Source organism: Nicotiana tomentosiformis, chromosome 6, assembly GCF_000390325.3.
Source record: "Nicotiana tomentosiformis chromosome 6, ASM39032v3, whole genome shotgun sequence".
In the NCBI taxonomy this organism is placed as follows: domain Eukaryota; kingdom Viridiplantae; phylum Streptophyta; class Magnoliopsida; order Solanales; family Solanaceae; genus Nicotiana; species Nicotiana tomentosiformis.
The window spans coordinates 12,426,520-12,441,603 of record NC_090817.1 but is presented as its reverse complement, the minus strand read 5'-3'; the positions used below and the strand labels follow the sequence as shown (position 1 = coordinate 12,441,603).

Below are 15,084 nucleotides of genomic sequence, written 5' to 3'. Positions count from 1 at the left end.
ATAACTGATCTCTCACATGTTTTACAAATGGTGATGCAATCCCTTTTTGGATTATGAATGAGTCGGGTAGGAAAGGTTTAATAGGCTTTCTCGATCGGGTTCACTCGGTTGAGCGCCGGTCGCGCTCCCCGAAGTTGGGGCGTGACACTATGTATACCTGCTTATGGCCTGATTCATTTAATCTTCTTGATGAGGATACTCATTTGCATCATCAGAGTAGCCATATTCTCGGCTATGGAGTTGTTTGAGTCCAAAGCTATTGAGTGAACTACTTGGGTGATTGTAGTGTCTCTTGTCATCCATCCTGAGTTTTGAGCCATTTTATCTATCGGGACCTTACATTCTCTGAATGATTTGCTCAAAAATGCTTCATCTGTTGAAGCATCAATATTGGCCTTCAAGTTGTCTGCCAATCCCATGTAGAACCTTTGCCCCAATATCTGATCAAGAATGCTATAGTGTGGACACTTGACCAATATCCCCTTGAATCTCTCCCACGCTTTTTGCAGTGTTTCAGCTGGTTTCTACCTGAAGCTCAATATTTTATCAACTTGCTTGGCAGTCTTATTTGGTGGGTAGGACTTGTTCAAAAACTGCTTGATTAATTCCTCCCAAGTAGTGATTTAGTTAATGGGGAGCGAATTAAGCCAACTCCGAGCCTCTCGGGTCACTAAAAACAGAAACAATAACAGTCTAATTACTTCTAGTGTCACATTCGGCTACCTTTGAGTGACACAAATTGATAGAAATATTTTCAAGTGTTGTTGTGGATATTCAATGTAAGACCCAGAGAACAGTTCCTTGTTCTGCAGCAGATGTATTATGTTGTTTCTGATTTGAAATGATTCTACTTGTATATGAGGGACTGCAACTGCGGTTGTCACATTTTCAACAGTGAGTTGTGCCTAATCATGCAACGCTGCTTCTGGCATATGAGGCGCCACACCCTGATTGTTCGAGTCATTCATATTATTTCGATTGTTTTGATTATCCAAAACATCACCCATGTCTAATTCAATTTGTTCTCTTGGGTGCTGTTGTCGTTTGTCCTTCCTATTTGTACGATTTAATGCCTTGAACGCTTTCCTAGGATTCGGTAATTCTTCAAATAATTCACTAGTTCTCGAGGAGTTTCTAGGCGTGCACCTGTAACACACAAGACTACAAACGTTAAAATTTAATTGTAATGAAGTTAAAATCAAGAGAGTTGACAAAACTAAGAATCCTAGCAATTTTGCTCGGTGTAATTAATAACACCGTTAAATTCCTTGGCAACGATGCCAAAATTTGATCACGCCCAACTATGCCTCCTTAAAGGTCTAACGGTCATTGAAAATATAATCTGGTTTACAAGTCCGGAGTCGAATCCCACAAGGAATAAACCTATTAATCACAATCACTAGTTTCGAAATAATTCAAGTAATAAACCTTCAGAAATATTAAATATCAATTTGAGTATTCACTAATTAATAGAAAAATAATTAAAATACAGTATTTTATAACTAACAGAGCAAATGTTGTAGACAAGATTGGAAGAATTTAGGGTTATGATTTCCCTTATTGTCGGAATCCTCCCCACTAAGTTTTCTATAAATTTGCCTTAGTATACTCTACCGATCGTTAATACTTTGGATGTCGTAATACTCTTTCGAGCAACTACCACAATTTACTAGACGTATTATTTCGAACTACGCTAGCTGACACTAGTTTACCACTCACTAAGTTCGCACCAAGGTTTCGTTATTCCTAATCCCACCTTTAAATCTTTTCGTACTGATTTCTCATATACGTTTGGAGTGATGTTATTCAACAACTACCTAAATGTGTATCATTTTCCAAGCAATACACACTAAATAGGCACAGTCAATTGAGAGCTCTTCAATCAACCACAATGAAAACGTAGTTGAACAAATAGAGAAAAATCAAAAGCAGATTTATATTAAGCGTAGTAGAAAATCATATTCCAATAAGTTCCATCAAACCCTAGATTGGAGAGTTTAGCTACTCGTAATTATATAAACAATCATAGTAATATTTGTTGATACCCAATTTTTCTCTCATATTTTCTAAAAATGCATATATATACTTTCAACATGACATATTTGCATCATCATTTAGTTTACAAACCTATACAAGCATTTTTTTATAGAATTTTCCATAATTTTTAGAGCTTTTAAATTGATTACTTGAATAATTAGTAATTACTCCTTCAAAGTATTTGATGATGACTTAACTATCCTTCTGTTCGTATAATTTTTGCTACTGGTTAGTGCTTTAACCCCTGCAATGTTAATTTTCTTTCTTTCCTTCTGCATACTTATATGTGTTTGAATTATACGAGTATGATTTAGTTTGTGAATCACTGATATAGCACTATTATGATAATGCTCGATACTCTTTTGTCATTCTATGATGGTTGAATGCATGAGATAGTTTACTACTTTGTCCTTAGTTTGTGTTAGGTTTGGTCTGCAATTCTATGTTGGTTATTTGTTTTCTTCTGGAATCAGTCATGTACCTCTAGCATCTGAATATGTTTCAGTTTAGAGTTTCAATGCGCGCATATTTTGATCTAAATCGGACTGTTGCGACTATATGTTGTTAGTTATAGAGTTTCTTCATACCTTGCTTTGGATACTACTACAACCTTATGGAAATCTCCCTATATGAATCATTTAGTGCTGAGTTTTGTGTCTGATTGACTGTTCTTTGTGTACTAGCCACAACTATATAGAACACTGCTTTAAGGTTCACTCTAAACATGTTTTCCTTAGCATCACTTAGTATGTTAAGATAAACATTCATTTCTACCTCAACTATGATCTTGCTCCCATGCTAATATATTTTTCCAGTCTATTTTTAATGTCTTGCCTCTTCAGTGTTTATCACAATGTCTAAATATTGAATAGTATGACCCTAAGATACATGCTTGGCTTAATCCAAACTTGTTAGGTCTCAATTGGTTTAATGTCATGAATGATAATCTATGTATATCTTGCAAACTTGCTGCTTCCCCAATCTTTTTCAATATGAGACTATCTATGTGGTGATTTGCTGTCTTGCTGAACCTGTTGGCCTGCTTGATTAGTTGCTCTGTATGCTTAACTTGGTGTACTACTTAATTTTTATCCCTCTATCATTATCCGCTTTCCTTATTTACTACTCATGATATTTTGAATTCTCATTTTTAGCCGGCTGAAAGCCAAGGCTATCTAGGTTCTATTGTCGACCTCCCTAGTGTGAGCATTGCTCGGGGTCCAATTGAGACTCTTATGAACTATGACACACTAGGGCTTGGTCCTTAGTTACTCCCTCAACCTCCAAAATTGTTCCTACTATTCCATTTCCCCTGTCATGTACTGTGTGTCTGAATTTGGTTGTTTCAAGTGGCGCAACATTTGGTGTTGTGGTTAAGTAAATTGGTTTGGATCCTTCTATGGACCCTTGAGTCATGTATTGAACGCGACTCTTTGTTGAAGGCCTGGGTATGTTGTAGGATATGTTGAAGGCCCATGCAATGCTAGGTATTTATTTGAGCCTATTGTGGGTCTGTTCACTGTTATGTTACATTGTTATTTTACTCACTATTGGGCCTGTAATAATCTTTTTATAAACAGTTAGGGTTGATAGTAAAAGGGAATGGGGTAGATTTAATATTCATATGCGATGAGTAGATATCATGCCTATAGAACTTAATGATGTGTTTGTTATATGTGTCGTTCACTCTCTACGTACACTATTAGAAATTATGCCATTAGAGAAATCAGACACTCACACAACTTGTATGCTATCAAAGCATAAGTGCTTTATTTATCCCATGTCTACTGCTATGTGTCGCTATACAGCATGCCTATAGGAAATAAATGCAAATAATTATCCTTCAATTTGCATAATTGCACCATGTTCATTAGATATGTTATGCGGCGCCTTCCTGAAGTTCCTTGGAAGGGCGACGTAAGGCTAAGCAACCGATGTCAGTACGGTTGCTGTCCGCCAACTGAGGTCCCCTCCGTACGCTAGACTAGATTGTCAGTGCCGTACGGGAAAACCAATGTCGTGAGCAATTGAAAGAGAGCAGAAAAGAGAATTGAGAATGAAAGAAAGCTTGATTGTATTGAATGAAAGCTATTACAGAAAACAAGACGGTGTCGGGGGGAGAGACACCAGTACAGAGAATTGTTTGCTTGCTTGAAAGTTTTGATTGCTTGGTCCCCCTTAATAATGCTTAAAAAAATAAACCAAAGTTACATGACTAGACCTATGAAAGCTGTAAAATCACACTTAAAGAAAATGCAGCAAAACTACTCTATATTTACATTGAAAAGGACTTAGTCTTCTACAAAGCAGCAGCAAGTCCGTTGGCAGCAACTTTGTCTTTAGCATCAGGGTCTGCGCGCGCGGCGCTGTTGGCTTTTGCCTGTGGCTGGGCGCTGGCGATGGCTATCGGTGGGGTGACAGAGGCACCTGCGCACTTGTCACTTGGATCTGCCGAGACCACGGGGCCGACCGTGGCGACGGGCATTGGGAGGCTGGCCAGGACGCCACGGGGCGCGTCCAAGGGATCATGGGGCATGGCTGGAAAGCCGCCCATGACATTCTCCCCCACCTGAGTTGGCGACGTCCTCGGCGCCTTCCTTGCAAGGTAATCATCAATCAGGCTCTTGTAGGCTTTGAGGTTTGTTCCCCTCTCCCAAGTATTCTCCTCTGCATCACATCCCTGCCATTTCACCAAGAACTCCTGGTGATCTTTTCTTGAGGCGTGAATCACTCGATCATCAAGAATAGCTTCAGCACGCCTTTTCCCGGTTGAATTGGGGCCTCGAATACTTGGTATTGTGAGTTGGCTTCGTGAAGGATCCTCCATATCTTCCCGAAAAGGTTTCAGGAGACTGACATGGAAAACAGGATGGATTTTCCACCAAGCTGGGGTATCCACCCGGTATGCAACTTTCCCAATGCGCCTTTCAATGGACAAGGGTCCAATATATTTTTGCAATAGGCGAGGGTCATGGACCCCTGCAAACAAGTACCGCTTTGGGATTTTGACCATCACTTTGTCTCCCACCTGGTATTCCACAAAGCGGCGATTCTGATCAGCATGCCTCTTCATCCGCTTTTGGGCTTTGACAAGATAGCTCCGCACTATCTCCAAATTTTGCTTCCATTCTTTTGAGAAGCTAGCAGCCCGAGGAGATTTTGACATGTTTGGTGCATTCACTGTGTGTGGGAGTAGCGGTTGCTGTCCGGTAACAATTTCAAAAGCGCTTTTGTTGGTACTTGAGCTCTTTTGTGAATTGAAACACAGTTGAGCAGCATCCAGAAGCTTCACCCAATTCTTCTGCGATCCGGTCACAAAGTGCCGGAGATATTCCTCTAGCATGCCATTGAATCGCTCCGTCTGGCCATCAGATTGCGGATGAAAACTTGAGCTATGACTCAATTTTGACCCGAGGCACTTAAAGAGTTGGGTCCAAAAATTGCTAGTGAAGCGTGAGTCGCGATCACTAACAATGTCTTTAGGTATGCCCCAATATTTGACGACATGAGAGAAGAATAGTCGAGCTGTATCTTCTGCTGATATATATTGTGGGGCTGCTATAAAGGTAGCATACTTGGAAAACCGATCCACCACAACCAAGATAGTTGTGAGATCTCCGACCTTGGGCAATCCGGTGATGAAGTCCAGGGAAACGCTTTCCCAAGGTCTTTTTGGTACAGCTAGTGGTTCCAAGAGCCCTGCCTGCGTCAAGCGGTCTGACTTATCTTTCTGGCATACTAGACAAGTCTTCACATACTGAGCGACGTCATCGACCATTTGAGGCCAATAATATGCACGGCGAAGTAATGCCATGGTGCGTTCCTCGCCGGGATGACCGGCCCACAAAGTATCGTGGCATTCTGCAAGAAGAGTCCGTCGCAGATCTCCTCCTTTAGGAACATAAAGTCGGTTCCCTTTCACCTTCAGGAACCCATCTTCGGTGTAGAACTGGCGAGTCTTGCCCTGTCCTACCAAATCAACCAAATACTGTGCAGCAGGATCCTTGATGAGTAGATCCTGTATCTGGTCTTTTATGGTGGTGGTTACTTCGCTTCCCTTTAGGGCGGCGAGTACACACATCGATGCTAGATCAGCTCTCCGACTGAGTGCATCAGCAACATGATTGGTCTTTCCACTTCGGTACTCCAGGTTGAAGTGAAATTCCGCTAGGAGTTCCTGCCACCTAGCCTGTCGTCCATTCAGCTTTGGCTGGGTCATGAAATGGCTAACGGCTGTATTGTCTGTCTTGACCACGAATGGGGCTCCCAGTAGATAATGCCTCCAAAGGCGTAAGCAATGAACGACAGCCAATAATTCTTTCTCATGGGCGGCATAGCGTCGCTCTGCATCCTTCAGTTTCCGGCTCTCGTACGCTACGGGATGCCCTTCTTGTAGCAATACTCCACCAAGTGCATAGTCGGAGGCATCCGTTTGCACTTCGAATGGCTTGGCCAAGTCAGGGAGGGCCAAGACTGGGCTACTGGACATAGCCATCTTCAATGCGTCGAAGGCCTTTGCCCGCTTGGGGCCCCAATCCCACGGGGTGGCCTTCTTGAGAAGTTCTGTCAGCGGCACTGCAATGAGGGAGTAACTTTTCACAAAACGCCGATAGAAGTTGCATAGACCAAGGAACGACCTCAAGGCATGTATATCCTTAGGAGGTGGCCATTCTGTAATGGCCTGAATCTTCTGCTGGTCCATCTTGATCCTCCCTTCCTCGATGACATGTCCGAGGAAGTCAATTTGTTTCTGAGCAAAGGAGCACTTGGATAGCTTTGCATATAATTCGTGCTCCCGTAATCGGACTAGGACCTTCCGCAAATGCTCCAGGTGTTCTTCCAGTGTTTGGCTATATACCACAATGTCATCCAAATAAACCATGACGAATTCATCAATGTATTCTCGGAAGACCTGGTTCATCAAGGTGCAAAATGTGGCTGGCGCATTAGTCAAGCCAAAGGGCATAACCAGGAAGTCGTACGACCCATATCTTGTCACACAGGTCGTCTTGTGCTCATCACCATCTGCAATCCGAACTTGCCAATAACCTGTCCTCAGGTCTATTTTGGTGAATACCGTCGCACCACCCAGTCTATCAAATAAGTCTGCCATTAGCGGAATAGGATACTTGTTTTTCACAGTGATTTTGTTTAGAGCCCGGTAATCCACACAGAGTCGTAAACTACCATCATGTTTCTTTTGGAATAGCACAGGGGACCCATATGGGGACTTGGAGGGCACGATGATCCCTGTGTCTAGCATTTCCGTCAACTGTCTCCGAAGCTCGGAGAGTTTGGGTTGTGACATTCTGTACGGCGCCCGGGCAGGTGGCTTCGCACCCGGCACCAACTCAATCTCATGGTCCACAGTTCGCCTAGGCGGAAGGCGCTTTGGCATGTCTTGTGGCATGATGTCTTCAAATTCCAGAAGCAACTCCTTCACGGGTGCAGGAATGGGACCCGAGGAGCGTTCTATATCTTCCATGCAGAGGGTAGCCAGGAACGTGGGTTCATGTCTCTTTACCCCCTTCTTCAACTGCAAGGCCGAGATGTTCTCGGCTGCCATCTTCATGGGAATGCACGGAATAATGCAGGGCTTGGCCCCATTTGCCCCCATCATCAGCAGCATGTCTGCATACGGTGCGGGCATGGTATTGGTCTGTCTCAGGAATTCCAACCCCACGATTAACTCAAAGTCATCTATGATCACTACGCGCAGGTTGAACTTTCCTTCATAAGGGCCAAGCTTCACTGGTACTTCTTTGGCTATTCCACCCACTGGTTGAGGTGGTGAGTTGATAGCCTTTACACGACCTTTGCCCTTTCCTACAACTAGTCCAAGACGCTCCACCTGAGTCGAGGCTAAGTAGTTGTGAGTGGCACCCGTGTCTATCATTGCTCGAATGGGCTTGCCATTTACCTTCATGTCAACGAACATTAAGGTCCTCTCTTGATGAGGAGGAGTCCTCAAATTCGCCTTCTTATTTCCTTTCCTGGCAATTGGACAGGGGTCCTTCTTCTTGCGGATACCGGCACTGGTTCCCGCTAAGGGCTCAGAAATGGAGCCAACAATTGCATTGAATGCACCTACTGGCTCGGTCTGGTCCGCATCATCGGCTTCGTCATCCGTCCCATCCTCAAAAGTTTGATGGGCGTTCATCTGTGCATGTGGGCATTCATTATTCCAATGAGGGTCGCCGCAATGACGACATCCTGAGGGGGGCTTCCTCCCCCGATCATTGTTGTTAGATGCAGCACTAGTACTGCCGGAAGAGGGAGCCTTGGGTTTGGGTGCACTCCGATCTCCTCCACTTTTGCTAGGGCCACCAGTGTTTGGTTGGCCCCCTTTGTATCCTCCTCGGACAGGCTGTTGAGGCCTGTCCTTCCGGGCTTCCACTTGGTAATCCCCAAGGCACTCTGCTGCTTGGATTGCCTTAGGCAACATGTCTACCCTTTGTCTCTGCAACTCCATCCGGGCATAAGGTTTCAACCCTTCCAGGAAGGTGAAGAGTTTGTCTTTGTCCCCCATGTCACGGATGTTCAGCATGAGCGCGGAGAATTCCCGCACATAATCTCGCACCGATTTGGTCTGGCGGAGCTCCCGCAACTTTCTCCTAGCATTGTACTCAACATTTTCGGGGAAGAACTGTAGGCGTATGGCTGCCTTCAGTTCCGCCCATGTCTCGAGGGCATCTTCGCCAGCCTTGATGGCTTCATACTTCACCCGCCACCAGAGTTTGGCATCACCCTGAAGATACATGGCAGCAGTTGCTACCTTCTTAGCTTCTTCTAGGCCTCCCACGACATCGAAGTATTGCTAGATGTCGAAAATGAAATTTTCCACTTCTTTGGCATTCCGAGCTCCACTGTATGGCTTTGGCTCAGGAATCTTCAGCTTTTGTGCCATAGGGGCGAGGTTCACACCACCCCCAAATTGGTTTCCGCCTCCTCGAAGTAGGCCTTGTAAAGCAGCATTGACAACATTGAGCTGGCCTGTCAAGTTGTCTATGGTTTGTTGCATGGCAGTCACCCTGTCTGCCTCTTGTTCCCTGTTGGCTAAATCCTCGGCACGCTCCTGCTGGAGGACCTCAAATTTACCAAAAATTTCAGTTGCCTCTGTGGCTGCTGTTTGTCGGTCTCCTTCAGAGTCGCGACTGATGTTTTCTATGTCAACTTCGGCCTGGATGAGTCTGCGGTCCAGGTCGTCCAACTTTTGCACTAGGCTGGTCTTTAGGTCGGCCACCGTTTCCACGATGGGCCGTAATGAGTCAACCGTTCCCTCAAGGGTCGCGATGCGATCCCCGTAATTCACCATGGTCAGAAATGGTGGTAATTGTAACGTAATCCCTCGTCCGATGTCGAGCCTAGGCTTTGATACCAACTGTTACGCGGCGCCTTCCTGAAGTTCCTTGGAAGGGCGACGTAAGGCTAAGCAACCGATGTCAGTACGGTTGTTGTCCGCCAACTGAGGTCCCCTCCGTACGCTAGACTAGATTGTCAGTGTCGTACGGGAAAACCAATGTCGTGAGCAATTGAAAGAGAGCAGAAAAGAGAATTGAGAATGAAAGAAAGCTTGATTGCATTGAATGAAAGCTATTACAGAAAACAAGACGGTGTCGGGGGAGAGACACCAGTACAGAGAATTGTTTGCTTGCTTAAAAGTTTTGATTGCTTGGTCCCCCTTAATAATGCTTAAAAAAAATAAACCAAAGTTACATGACTAGACCTATGAAAGCTTTAAAATCACACTTAAAGAAAATGCAGCAAAACTACTCTATATTTACATTGAAAAGGACTTAGTCTTCTACAAAGCAGCAGCAAGTCCGTTGGCAGCAACTTTGTCTTTAGCATCAGGGTCTGCGCGCGCGGCATTGTCTGCGCGCGCGGTGCTGTTGGCTTTTGCCTGTGGCTGGGCGCTGGCGATGGCTATCGGTGGGGAGACAGAGGCACCTGCGCGCTTGTCACTTGGATCTGCCGAGACCACGGGGCCGACCGTGGCGACGGGCGTTGGGAGGCTGGCCAGGACGCCACGGGGCACGTCCAAGGGGTCATGGGGCATGGCTGGAAAGCCGCCCATGACAGATATCATGCCTATGGGATTTTAATTATTTAATTTGCTATTGCACCTAGAAAATATGCCTATAGGAGCTAAATATAAAAAATCGGTTCCAATCGCCAATCTTTAGAAATCCTGCCTATAGGGTATTACTACTCGCTCTAAAGTATTGATACTAGACTCTTCAAACGTTGTTTACTGCTTAGCCATGCCACTATTAGAAAGCATGAGCAAATTCTGAGCATTTCCAATAATTTTTATTGTCCCTTACTGTGTAAACCACTTAGAGATCATGATATAGGTTTTATTAACTTATAATCCATAATCTCAATAAACAACTTAGCAGTATCAGATACTCTCAAACTGGTAATTTAGAAATCATAGGTCTAAAATGGTGCCCTGCATCTGAAACTTCTTGCACGTTTGGATCAGATCTTATAGAAACCATGTCTACAGAGCTTAATGACTTCAATCTTCCTCAATTCTGAAACTGTCTAATGCCTAACGTAAAAAATCTGTTTGCGTGCATTTATTGTCTAACTACGGAGGTTAACTTGAGCCTTTTAACCATCCTTAAGTGCATTCCTATTTGTTTTGAATTGTCGCCTAGTTTTGACATTTTCTAGCAGCCTAAGTAAAGTTTAGAACTACCCAAAATAGAGGTCCAATGCCTCCTAGACCATAGGTATGGGACGGGTAGTGCACGCATAAGGTACGACTTATAATTGAACTAGTGCGCTTTAGGTAATATCTTAAAGATAGTAATCGGGTAGCAGGAGATGATAGTCTGTGCCCGCTGAATAATACGAGTAACAGCCCATCTTGAGGGAGTTACGAAGTATTATTTATGTTACACGGGGTGATCCTTTAGGCTAAAAAAATTATGATCCCCCATCTTATTCCCTTTTTTAAATTTGAATCAAGTGTTTGTATTTCCTCAAAGCCTTTTAATAACAAAATTTCTCAAACTTCTTGCTTTCTCTGTCTTTATTTATTCGACTAATTCATATAATTCAAGTTCAGCCGGGACCCATAGTTGTGGACCTCGAAGAGTGCCTAACACCTTCTTTTGGAGATAATTTCGAGCCCTTACCCAATATTTGGTGATGCAAACTAGTCAACTCTATTTATTTTGTAGAAAATGAAGCACGAAGTTCCCAGGTTCAACATGGTTCAAAACATCCCACCTTTGCTGCTTGATTGGTGGAAGAACCTCTCACCTAGTGACCAGAATCATGTGAAAAGGGTCCTCAGAAATTTACCTTCCTTATTGGACACCCAGCCAAATAAACGCATGGATTGAGGCCATCCACTATGTTTTGGGATGAGAAAAGAGTTGTCTTTCGCTTTGATAATGTAGAGATGACCCCTCTCTTAGAGGAAATAGGAGGCTTCGCTAGGCTGCCATGGGATAGTCCGGGTTTATTAGTACCAGAAAATCGCACTCCCCGCGATTTTTTGAAAATGATGGGTTTCAAGAAGAATGATGAATTACTTTGTCTGAGGGAGTCATACATACCATTTGAATTTCTTTATGAACGTTATGGGCATAACAAGTCGTATCGCCTTCACTGTGATGAACTTTCCATTACTTCTTTGGGCTGGACACACCGCCGAGTTTTTGTGTTCATTGTCTGTTTCTTGGGGTTGCTAATATTTCTAATGAAAGAGGGGAGGATCCACACTCGTTTAGCCATGATCGCTAGGACTCTAATGGAAGGAATTGAAGGACAAACTTACACTATCATCCCCATGATCTTGGCCTAAATGTAACGAGCTCTAGATCGATGCAAGCAGGGGTATGGGCATTTCGAGGGTTGTAATCTGTTGCTACAAGTTTGGTTATTAGAACATTTCCAGAGAGGTGAATATCGTCAGGAACTTCTGCGATGACCATTGAATGACTACATAACCTACCAACATCCAAAAAGAATGACATTTATCCCAGATAGGTTTGTAAAACCTGGAAATGCTTTGAGCTAGGTGTGTTTCGTTAGCAATTTGACTGACGAAAGGGTACATTGGATGTTTGAATGGTTCCCTAGCAGCGAGTTCATCATCAGGTCAAGAGAAACCACTCATTTAGTGTTGATCGGGTTAAGAGGAATTTATCTTTGTGCTCCTATAAGATTAATGAGGCAAGCAGGAAGAAAGCAGGTTATACCTCGGGTTTCAAACATGGTCCAGTATAAAGCAGATTTTAAAGGGAACATCATTTCGTTCAAGTTCGAGGCGCATCATATATGGAATCAAAAGGTCGTTGTAGAGAAAGACACTATCGAGCCAGACAGGTACCATGCTGGCCATGTATACTTCTACCTGTCGTGGTTGGTCGATGATATAGCGGGAGATGTCAAACCAGGGATTAATCTGGAAAATCGTGTTATCGATGACGTTGCTGAAGCACAAGTCAAGTATATGATGATGCTCAAGAGGGTTTTCGAGTCTGAAGCTAGACATTTGGAATAACACAAAGTGGATATGGAAGATATCAACGAATGGAAAGAAATTGCTACTAAATCAACAGAAAGATTGGAATATTTGGAGTAAGGGTTAATGGAACTCCAAGGGAAGATGAGGAAGAGGCTCTCATATTGTCAGAATACGGAAGGTGGTGAGGGAGGGCACCTAGCAAGGTCTTACCTACTATTGGACATGCGTGACCTGGGGAACTTGATTGATGGATCCAAGAGGGCCAAGCATGGAAAAGGTCCCTCCGGGGCCAAATAGATTAGGGAATGATGTTCTTTACTGGTTTTTAGCTTAGTTTTAGATTTCGAATGTAATAGGGCAAATTCCATTTGTGACTTTCTTGTTATTGCCGTTTTAGTAATGATTTGATATATTTTCGCATTAATGAAATGACACAATTATTGGCATCAATTTTCTCCAAGTCTATGTGTTGCTTAGGACTACCTCGGGCACAACGAGGTCCCCCAAATTAGGACGCAGATTTATTTACTCATTATGCAACACATGTTCAATATTGCAAGCATTCTTTCAATATCCCTTACTAACTTGGTTACCTTTTTATTTTGTTTTCTTTGTTTATTCCCATTCCCCAAAGGTTTGTTTATGCATACTGGCATCATCTGCATATCATACTAGATCTAGAGGTCCTCCACCTCCTCCTCCACAAAGTGATCCTAAAGGCAAAAGCAAAGGGAAAGAAAAATGGACTATTTAAGCGGTATCAGAAAGGATAATGCAAAGAATGCTGAAACCTCGGATGGTTGGAATACTCCAGCACAGAACGAATTGGTCCTACGCCTGGAACAGAAAATATTGGAACTACAAGGGGAACTTGAGCAGGTCCAGAAATTGGCAAACCTTTCCCTCGCCCTAAACGTCCCTGACATCAACCAACAAAATAGAAACGCCCAAAACCCGACACCTCCCCAAAACACGTAGAATCAAAACCCACCACTGAATCCTCCCGCACCATATCAATACGCCACACCTTCTCAGAACCACAACACCATCCACCGATACCTACTCCCTAATAATACCATCACCACCCAACTTAATACCCACAAACAACCACATACTAACCCCCTCAGAATGCACCACAACCTACTCCTGACCCGCAAAACTCAACCAATGACCACCATTACTCCCAAATTCTCGGAATCCACCAAAGCAATCCCATATATGTGGAAACCTTACCCCACAACACACACCCCACAACACACCATATACATACCTGAATCCGCTGAGAAGGACCTGCTCATCAAGAACATGGCAGAGGAACTCTAGAAACTTACTGGCAGGGTTCAAAGTGTCGAAATGGGGCAAATGCATTGAGAGTTTGAATTATGAAGATTTGTGTATTCAGTCAGATGTAGAACAGCCATAGGGTTATAAACCTCCTAAGTTCGAAATGTTTGACGGAACTAGTGATCCGAAGGTGCATTTGAGAACATATTGTGACAAGTTTGTAGGAGTTGGCAGGGATGAAAGAATCTGCATGAAGTTGTTCATGAGAAACCTCACCGGATATGCCCTATCTTGGTACATCAGTCAGAATCTAAAGAAATGGGTTAATTGGGTGAGCATGGCATCAGATTTCGTGGATCGGTTCAGGTTTAACACAAAAAACGCACCAGATATTTTCTACATTCAAAATCTAAAGAAGAAGCCAACGAAAACTTTCCGCGAATATGCTACTCGGTGGAGGTCTGAAACTGCAAAAGTAAGGCCAGTGCTGGAAGAAGAACAGATGAATAAGTTCTTCGTCAAAGCTCAGGATCCACAATACTACGAAAGATAGATGGTTATTGAAAATCATAAATTTTCTGATATCATCAAGTTGTGAGAGAGAATAGAAGAAGGGATCAAAAATGGAATGGTGAAAATTTTGAAGCACTCCAAGCCACAAATAAGGCCCTGCAGTCATGAGGTATCTCCAAGAAGAAAGAAGTAGGTGCAGTAATGGTAGCCTAAGGTATGAAGTCTCTTCTCGCATGCCAAACACCTCCACCCACATATCAGCCTTCACCTCCCAGATACCAACAACCTGCCACCACTTACCATACCTATAACACCCAACCAACATACTACCACTCACCACCATACCTATAATACCCAACCCGCATACTACTAGGCAAATGAGTTTTTACCCAATGTCTGTAACAATCCTCTCCCAGATCACATGGGTGGATGAGTAAACGTGATAGAGACCGATGAAGAATGGGACTCAGAGGGGTCAATTGGACTCATTCGGGAAGGGGATAATTCTGAAACATCTCCAATCACTCTCACACCTATCATGGTACAGACTCAGGCACCAATTGAAGTTGAGGTAGCTACACCAACTCCGTTTGAGGTTGAAGTAACAATGCCATTCACCGTGATGGTAGCACCAACGTCGTCTTATAAGTCTAATGATATACCATGGGATTATGTTGTGGAGGTAAAAAGAAAAGGAAAAGCAAAAATGGAAGAAACAGGTGCAGCGCAAGGCATGACCAGAACTGGAAGGGTTTATACAC

General features: G+C 43.5%; 1 protein-coding gene across 1 annotated transcript; it reads left to right on the top strand.

Moving 5' to 3' along the window:
* The first annotated feature begins 13,973 nt into the window (after nt 1-13,973).
* Nucleotides 13,974-14,363, top strand: LOC138893578 (uncharacterized). The gene has a single exon (XM_070178210.1). The coding sequence runs from the start codon at nt 13,974-13,976 to the stop codon at nt 14,361-14,363; it is 390 nt and encodes a 129-aa protein (XP_070034311.1).
* The last annotated feature ends 721 nt before the right edge of the window (nt 14,364-15,084 follow it).

What these genes read in the sequence shown, in the direction of transcription:
- LOC138893578 (XM_070178210.1), top strand. Translation starts at nt 13,974, where the DNA reads ATGTTTGACGGAACTAGTGATCCGAAGGTGCATTTGAGAACATATTGT.